We start from the raw sequence: 9,577 nt of genomic DNA, 5'->3' as shown, positions 1-9,577 counted from the left end.
AATTTTTTTTTTCTTCGCTGTTTATCGTTTTTGTTTTTGTTTATTTATAATACTCCGTACTTTGTGTTTTTTATACTTTTACGGGTAATAAAGTTCATTCATTCATTCATTCATATCTGATTATGCTTGTTGTCCTGTATTTTATAATAGCTTTAAAAAAAAATTCAGTTGCATGGTGTTTTGACCAGGCGTAGTACAGAAGGGCTAGGATAGATGGCTCCACTTTTATACAGTTTATACACAAGCTAAAAATTATAAGAATTAAAACCAAATACCTAACAACCATATAGTGAGTCATTCGCTAATATATACAATATGCAGAAAATCCAAAATATTCTGAATTGTCATCAACGGATACTACCGAGCCACCTTGATTGTATTATTTTTTTCATGCTGAAGAAGAGACAATATTTCGCACCGAATATTTTGGCTGGTCTCTCGAAATATTCGCTTTGTGTGTTTCTTCAGTATTTTCCAAACTACAGAGAAACACACTCTGTTGTGGCTCAGAGAATCTAGCATCCCTATTAAGATTCTTAACAGCTATCTACTCAATTAGTGGACAGAGTGGAATCAGAAGAAGAGCTAAATTAAACTATGAGGAAATTACATCCAAGGTAAAGCTAGATAAAGCTGGATAAAGCATCTTAAGGATATCCTAGCTTAAGTTATCCAATTAAACGATTTACTTGCAGCCTTTTTTGAACCATAATTTTTATAATTTTATTTATTATTCATTTTCAGAACTATTCTTTCACACCGGACTCTGAAAACCTCAATAAATACATTCATTTCGGTAACGTTTTTATCAACTAAATAATTGATTTACACTCAATATCTAGAATTATTTCAAGTCCAAGTTTAGTTAAGTTTACAATTGAGGATTTTTGCTTTAATTTTGAATTAAATGGATTTTTTTATTTTTAGCTAAATGCTAATAAAAAAAAAGTTAATTCAATCTAATTATCGCGTCTTTTCCGTATCATTTTATTGTTCGAATTTTCTACTGAATATGGATTCAAGTTTTTGCACAGTACGGTAAACTGATAAAAATAAAAAATTTGGGCAATTTAACATAGGTTTAATTGGGGTTAAAAACTACAGGCTAAAACGATTAAAAATTGTGATCAAGATAAATTCATGTAAATTTAAATAAACAAAAGTTAAACAAAAAATACGCAGAATAAAATTCAACAGAGATACGAACACAACTGTGTTTGGATCCAGCAAAACATTATTTGAAATGTGACCAGAATTTCAGGTTTTTTAACTCATTTCATTGATTATACATTGTTGAGACAAGGGTAGTATGCAAAACATAGACTAATATCTAGCAATGTCAGTTTTAGATCAGGATTTTATTTTCCTTACCTTATTTCGTAAACGATGGCATAGTTGGGCTAGTTCAGTCTAGAAAAAAGGATAGGGAGAGAGAAAGAGACAGGTAGACATACCAGGCGTGTGTTCCATTGCAGGTGGTTCTCGAAGAATCCCAGGGTTAGCCAGTTGCATCATTTCCTGAACACCGAGTGGAGGTGTATTAGCAGCACTGTAGGATCCTCCTTTACTTTCTTCTGATGCAATATCAACAAGCATACCAGCTGATGTCACTTGTGCCATCTTTTCAACCTGAAAGCAACAAAAATTACATATATTGTAGTTGCCATTGAACCAGTCGTTGGGCAAAGAATAAAAGGTAAAAAAAAACAATTATATATATATATATATATATATATATATATATATATATATATATATATATATATATATATATATATATATATATATATATATATATATATATTTATATATATACATATTTTTATATATATACATATTTATATATATATATAAATATATATATATATATATATATATATATATATATAAATATATGTATATATATATATATATATATATATATATATATATATATATATATATATATATATATATATATATATATATATATATATTTATATATATATATATAAATATATATATATATATATATATATATATATATATATATATATATATATATATATATATATATATATATATATATATATATATATGTATATATATATATATATATATATATATATATATATATATGTATATATATATATGTATATATATATATATATATATATATATATATATATATATATATATATATATATATAGCAACAAAAATGTAAAAAATTCTTCATACGTGCGTCCTACCAAAAATGCACCAAAGTTTATTTTCATGTTGCATGCAACTGTTATGAAAACAATCGTGAAAACTAACATAACTGAAACCCTGGCATGGACAAACCATGCCATCATTTTTTGTTAAAAAGCATCAAAAATGCTATTTATGCTTTTTGTTACGTATTTATGGGATGGACAAAAATTTCAGGGGCGGGGGTGCGGAGGGCCAAACGACAGAAACGACCAGAGTTACCATCCAGGCTATTAATGGACAAGTTATGGTGCATTGATGTAGGCTGAATTACATTTGTTTCTGTTGCACTTTCCATACTTTAGTCGCTTATATTTTAGTCGTTTTCCAACCCAAACCGCCCTACCCTGGATATAGCCTTGCCTTCCGGCCAGTATCTGTAACTGGTAAATCTAATTATTTAGACACCAGAAGCATCTATATTTACCACACAGACAAGCTATTAACATTCCTTACGAAAATAATTTTCCTATCTGTTAAGAGGGTGGCGACCTCCCTCTTAAAAATACAAAAAAAATACAAAATAATTTTTGTATTTACTTATGGGGAAGTGGCCTTAAATTCGTGATATTGAATAGTCCAGTAAAGAGCAATTATAACTTCAATGAACAAATTATTGATATTTAATCTGCTCTTTAGTCTTTAAAAACTCATTCCCGTAGCTGGTTCTGTCGATAATGTATATCAGGCAATTGTTCCTTGCAACGATGATTGTCCCAAACATTTCATTCGTGGCATTTTTATTTTTATTTTTTACTATTCTTGTAAAAAATAGTCGTGGACAAACGTGGTAAATATAGATGCTTCTGGTGTAAAAAAAAAAAAATGGTACCTTTAATAAAATGACTTAAGTCTAGGATTATAAAAGACAAGGGCACTAAGTTTGCAATAAACAACAAAGAGAGATAAAACTCTACAAAAGGAAAACTTCAAACGAGACGACGGGCAGTAGAAAGGAAAGAATAAAACAATTCGGATATTTGGCCTGTATCCAAACAAGGCGTTCTCAGCACAAGATAAAAAACTAAAAGAAAACTAAACTAAAAACAAATAAAACCACCACCAATAATAATAAATACAATTGTCGCTACTTATCCACGTAGGGAAAAGCAGCTATTTGAGTTACTTCAATGAGAATCATTGTCATGTCTGGCCAGTTCTGCTTAAGAACTTTCACTAAGTTTGCAATTTCATTGTAGTAGCGGGAGCACAACGAGAAACAGCCCATATACAAAAAAAAGAATTAAACGCATAAAAGTATAAAAAACGCGTTAAAAACTACAGGATATTGAAAGACAAATTTCATTTGTAGCTAATGCAAATTTTTTAAACTAATTAAAGAAATTAGTTTATCAATGGTTCAAGGTAATTTAAACTTTGAAAAAATGAAACTTTTATAAATTATTATTTTGTTATCTTGATACTTTCAGATATTCATTTAAAATATAAAATCTCTATATTTATGTTGACCCCCCCCCCTAAAAAAATGAAATTTGACTCAGATTTAGCATTAAGTAAGAGAATCGTCCTGTAAAACTTTTGATTTATAAGCAATTAATCGACACAAACTCTTGACTCTCTGAAACTTAATAACACACTTCGATTTAAATTTTGTTCTTAGATTTGGAGGATACTATTCCTTTTCAGTTTCTTCCTTACCTCTAATCATTCCCCCCCCCCCCATGCAGCAGATTCTAAGTCCGTCCATCTAGTGTATACACAGCGGCATAGTGCGTAACCCCTTGGGCTGGCTAGGTTAAATCTGATCGTTTGATTCGTCATATTTTCAGCAGGAAAAATCTTTCAATTTTTCAGAGCACTGCCTCACAAATCATGTCAGTTGTTTTAGTAAATTTGTCCTTTCGACTTGAAATAAGATTTTTAACGTGGACTTTTTGTAAGCTATGAACCAGAATAATCTGTTTAAGGATATTTCGTAGAAGTGAATTATAAATCAAACAACTTTGTTTTCATTTACAGATTTAATTACTATTTTTACTTTGCAAAAGCGTTTTCAACTGAAAGTAAGGAGCAACATTAAAACGAACAGAAATTATTGCGTATATGAGGGGGCTTGCTCCTCCTCAATACCTCGTTCTTTACACTAAAGTTTTTTAGCATTTAAAAAAAAAGCTTCTTATTGTTCTGATTAAAAGACACAGTGTATCAGGAGTTGTTCTTAGAGAATTGAGACAGAATCGAAACTTTAGCGTAAAGAGCGAAATATTGAGGAGAAGAAATCCTCTCATATAAGCCAAGGGCAGATCCAGAGTTTTCTTTAGGGAGCACTGGTGATATTTCTCTTCTCATTAAAATTCCATGTGCACAAACACATTAAAAAAAAGCAATGGTTAGTTGACGTATTTAATATATGCTATGCTTTACCCCCACCCCCTGATGTGCAAATATATAACCCAAATTTGTTTCTAAACTATTACAGATTTGTAATGACCCCATATATAGGTCATTTTTAAGAAGTCAAAAAGTGCTTAAATCTGAATTTGCGGTAGAAGCGATTATTATATTTGTAAAGAGCATAAAAAAAGGCATAGAGTCGTAAATTCACTTTATATGAAAGCCAGTAATACTGTTTGCACCAGTTTTTACCAAAATATAATTGCCTCTTTTCCAGTCCCTGGCAAATCCCTAATCTTCTTTTCAAAATCTATGTTCAAACACAATCTTCTATCACTATACATAGCAAACTAAATTGAGTTCTGTCTTTGTGGCTATGAAACCAGATTTTTCGCATCGTAGTTTGTTTCACGAAAGAGCCTAACTTCACTTATTGAGTGTGTTCTGAATAATGCACAAGTACCTTTAATATTTTCTGAATAATTTTTTGCCTTTGCACTTCTGACCACTGTAGCGAGTGAGTTAAGACTTTTATTGTCAAAAAAGGGTCTTGAACCATCTTTTGGGTCATACACTCTTTGTGACAAGTTGTATATGTCAAATCATTTAGCATGTCGCCTAACTTGTAGCATCACTTAGTAAATATGATACTAATGAAGATTAGGAAGAGAAGATTAGGATACAACTCGTATATTCGTAAAAGATATACTAAACATAAATACTAGTTCTTTTAGAAGTGTAACAAGAAAAAAGGAACGAAGATAAAGGAATGCATAGAAGACATTTAAAACAAGGGTTATAAGTGTTAGCAATAATGCACTAACTATTCACCGTTTATTTTTAAAAATAGTGTTTTAATAAACAGTGTCAACTTTAACGAAATCTCAAAAACTTACTAATCAAAATTTTAGTCTTCACAACAACGTAGCGTATCTTTCCATTTTTTAAAGTTAAATATATTTTGGTCAAATTACAGAATTCACAATTTTATAAGAAAAAGTCTATTTCTTTATTTCCACTCCTGCCATATCTATTTATTACACGGTCGATATCTTCCTCAATATTTCAGTGAACGTTTATAAGAGCTGATCCTGTTAGTCTAGAGCAGAGCTTCTTAAACTATGGGTCGCGACCCCATCTGGGGTCGCGTAGCAAAATTATGGGGTCACAAGTGATAAAAATACAATTTAACAAAAAATTTTTTTAACTTGTAAAATTATTGTTATAAAGAAAAATAACTATCATCGTAGATAAATATATCATAAAATCTTCTGGTTCGAAAACACTGTTTATGCCAGCATTTCTATTCCGATCATTATAATATCTTGTATAAATTTACTATGAATCAGAAGATGTTATAGAAATTTATAAAAAAGGTAGATTTATTTTTGTCAATATCTTAAAACGGAAATAATCCTGATAAATATTATCAACAAAATTTCTAAGTGTTATTTCGAAAAAACTATGTAAACATTTCATGTTATTTTCATTTAGCCAGCGTACGATTGTGAACGAAGTGCGTGTTATTCCAAATTAGTCAGTTTAACCCTTTCGCGACCGACGGGACCTTACAGTCCCGGCATGTAAAAATCCTTTGGGTACTTCTTAATTGATTGATAGCACCAGAGTTGAACGATGTGCTTCAGGATGCTGTTAAGGTAATAAATTTTATAAGAGCCATGCCCTTAACAGTCGCTTATTTTCAAATCTCTGTAAGGATACGGATTCCAACTAATAACTTTGTTATTACATGCAGAAGTAAGATGGTTGTCAAGAGGTCAAAGTTTAAAAAGATTTTTGTTGCTAAGGGCGAGATCGAAATATTTTTAAATGAACGAAAACGTGAATTTGCTGCTTTTTTTAAAAATGACTTGTGGCTATCCAAGTTGTGTTATTTGTTAGATATTTTTGCAAAGTTAAACGATCTTAACTTGTCTCTTCAAGGAAAAATTGCGATATATTTACTTCAAACGATAAAATTGAAAGTTTTATTAAAAAGATCAGCATTTGGAAAAGTAGGGTCGAATAAAATTTGTTCGAAATGTTTTCCAGTTTCGACAATTTTGTAATTGAGAAAATTCATCGTAAAACTTTTATTGTAAAAACTATTGTAGATCACTTAAAAGCGCTAGAAATACAGTTCCGGGCATATTTCATATTAAATATTGGTTTTAAAAAATACTTTGGATTCCAAAGCCGTTTTGGATTGGCTTAAGTGAGATTGATCATCTACCACTTAAAGCTCAAGAGGACTTAGCTGAGCTTTCGTGTGACTCAAGCTTAAAACTACAATTCAAAAAAAAAGCCCTTGACTGAATTCTGGATCGGAACTAGAACTGAATTTCCCACCATCGCCGATATGGCGTTAAATGTAATTCTGCCATTCAACACCACATATTTAATTGAAGTTACTTTCTCAGGTTTGACACACATTAAATCCCAATATCCTTCAGCGATAAAAAATGTTGAAGAGGTCTTACGTCAAGCAGTTTCAAACATTACACCAAGATTTGATTTGTTATGTAATAAAAAACAGGCACATCCACCTCATTAAATTTTTAATGTAAACTTTAATTCAATATTTACCACGCAATATTTGGATATATTCGAGAGAATTAAGACTGTCAGAATCCCCTTTTGTTTTTGAAACTATAATAAAAACATTTCTATACCATTTTGTGCAAATTTCAATTTTAGATTTTTATATGCTTTTAAAAACGAATTCTAAATTTATATATTTTCATATGTATATGTATGTTGTTACCTAATAAATTTACCATCAAAGAATATTAATTTATTTTTCTTTTATATTTGTTGGGGTCGTTAAGAAACTCGCAATCAATATGGGGTCGGGAATTACAAAAGTTTAAGAAGCACTGGTCTAGAGTCCTGTCAGTTTAGAGTTCTTCGTTAGTATTTCCTCTTCTATTCATCCTAAAATATTCGAATAAAGACCCAAATCGTCAAAAAAAATATGAACTCTGATAAAGATTAAATTAGAAAAACAACTTTTTTAACTGAAAGTAAGGAGCTACATTAAACTTTAAACGAACAGAAATTACTTCGTACATGAAAGGGACTGCTCCCTCCTCAACGCCCCGCTCTTTATGTACAGTCGTTCAGAAAAGTTTACAAAGGATTTTATAGGCTAAATTCATGATACAATACTAGTGTCAAAAGTTTCAGAAGTTGTACTTACAAAATGGCCCGTTGGGGCACCAGTTGGAAGCATCATCACTGACATTCTTATTCCAATACCTGAACCTCTTAATCCAGATTTTTCAGCATCCATTGGTAGATACATTCCTCCGAAACTACCAGGCATTATATTACAGTAATTAGCGCCCAAGAACATTCCACCATTTCCATTAGAGCTACTAATCATACGAGGGTCTCTAATGCGATAAGAATAACTCATGCTTTGAGGATCCATTCCTCTTAGACATGAAAAAAGAAACAATTTGACAAATATTTACAACTGTTGAGAAATAACAGTTCTATCCTTGTTTTTTTTTTTTATGATAAGAAATTCATACCTGTTTAGCTTTAGAAAATTCCTTTGTGTTTTGTATTTTTTCAGTTGTGTATCTAATTATTATGTAAATAAATTCCTAGATAAAAATTGAATATTTTAGGTTATTCACAATTTATACGCCCAGCCATTTAGACTGCTTTAACTGTCTTAGGTTGTATTTCCCGTAAGGAAGTTACGAAGGATTAATGTTTTTGTATTCTTATAGCTAACTTTAGAAAGAAAATCAAAATCCTCTTAAAACCTTGAAAACCAGGAAAATAAAATTATTAACAACTAAGAGCATAGAACTGATAAAAAAAACTGACTGCCTCATTTTAGAAATATTTACTTCATCATTTACTGAATCATTGAGAAATACAATAATCTGAGTTTATTGTGCGGTATGCTATGTCTCACGTTTCTCAGGATACCCAGGTTCCGTAAAAGTACCCACGATACCTGTTCAAAATATGCTTTCACTGAGGAATATTCCTAAGTATTTCACAGATCCGTAACGTTTTGTTTCTTCTTCAGATTAAGTGACAGTCAAAAGCGAAGCGTTGGCTGAAAACATAGGAACCGTGACATCTGTATCCCCATAAAACAATTCACAGATTTTCTGCTTGGATCCACTTATCCATAATAAAATTCTAAAATAATATGAGTCCAAGCACCAATCCCTTCGGAGCAAAACAAGCGACTGGTAGGGTTGACGAGGTTGATCCATTCACACGAGCACACTGTAGACGATTTTCAAGAAATTCACAAAGAAATAGTAGTACACGTTCTTTGATTTTAAAAAGTGACACCTATGCAGAAGAATTTCATGACTAGCATTGTCGAAGTCTTCTGCTCGATCTAAAATTATTATAGCAGCCTTTTATCCCTGATCTACTGCAGAAATGATCACGCTTATAAAATATATTACGGCTTGGTCAGTTGTGTGCCCGTACCCGAATCCAAACTGTGTAAGGCTAAAAACATTATGACACTTTAAATAACGAAGTATTAAATTTCTATAAATTTTTTTCTAAAATACGTGACGCAATAGAGAGCACAAAAATTAGTCTATAATTTTCTACTTTTGCAGTACCTCCACCTTTATATATCACTGTCACTTTAGCATGTGTAAAACAAGAGGAAAAAATCATTTCTTTCAATAATAAATGTATTAGATGAGCAATTACTGGTAGTATTTCAGGAAAAATATTTTTCAGGGAAAATGCCGAAGATAAAAAATGAAAGTCGACAAAACCATTGTAATAAGCAAAAATTAAAGGATAAATGAAATTCAATAAAAGTTAAAAACTTTAAGAATTCAAATACCTCACATCCAAAAAAGTGAGTCATTCGCTAATATCCACAATATGCACAAAATCAAAAAATACTGCATTGTCATCGATGAATACTACCGAGTAACCTTGATTGCATTATTTTTCTTCACGCTGAAGAAGAGATAATATTTCACACCGAATATT

At 30.7% G+C, this 9,577-nt stretch overlaps 1 protein-coding gene across 1 annotated transcript; it reads right to left on the bottom strand.

The window, feature by feature from the left end:
• Nucleotides 1-1,410: 1,410 nt before the first annotated feature.
• Nucleotides 1,411-8,147, bottom strand: LOC136027728 (uncharacterized). The gene is made up of 2 exons (XM_065705184.1): nucleotides 7,785-8,147; nucleotides 1,411-1,629 (listed from the first exon to the last, which is right to left on the bottom strand). The coding sequence occupies exons 1-2, from the start codon at nucleotides 8,016-8,018 to the stop codon at nucleotides 1,411-1,413; spliced, it is 453 nt and encodes a 150-aa protein (XP_065561256.1). The 5' UTR covers nucleotides 8,019-8,147.
• Nucleotides 8,148-9,577: the final 1,430 nt, after the last annotated feature.

This window comes from Artemia franciscana, chromosome 5, assembly GCF_032884065.1.
Source record: "Artemia franciscana chromosome 5, ASM3288406v1, whole genome shotgun sequence".
Taxonomy (NCBI): Eukaryota; Metazoa; Arthropoda; class Branchiopoda; order Anostraca; family Artemiidae; genus Artemia; species Artemia franciscana.
Note: the sequence above shows the minus strand (reverse complement) of the source record. Positions and strands in the feature narration are given on the sequence as shown.

What these genes read in the sequence shown, in the direction of transcription:
- LOC136027728 (XM_065705184.1), bottom strand. Translation starts at nt 8,018, where the DNA reads ATGGATCCTCAAAGCATGAGTTATTCTTATCGCATTAGAGACCCTCGT. An exon ending in GTGCCCCAACGGGCCATTTT is followed by an intron (nt 1,630 to 7,784) that starts GTAAGTACAACT and finishes TGTTGCTTTCAG; the next exon opens with GTTGAAAAGATGGCACAAGT.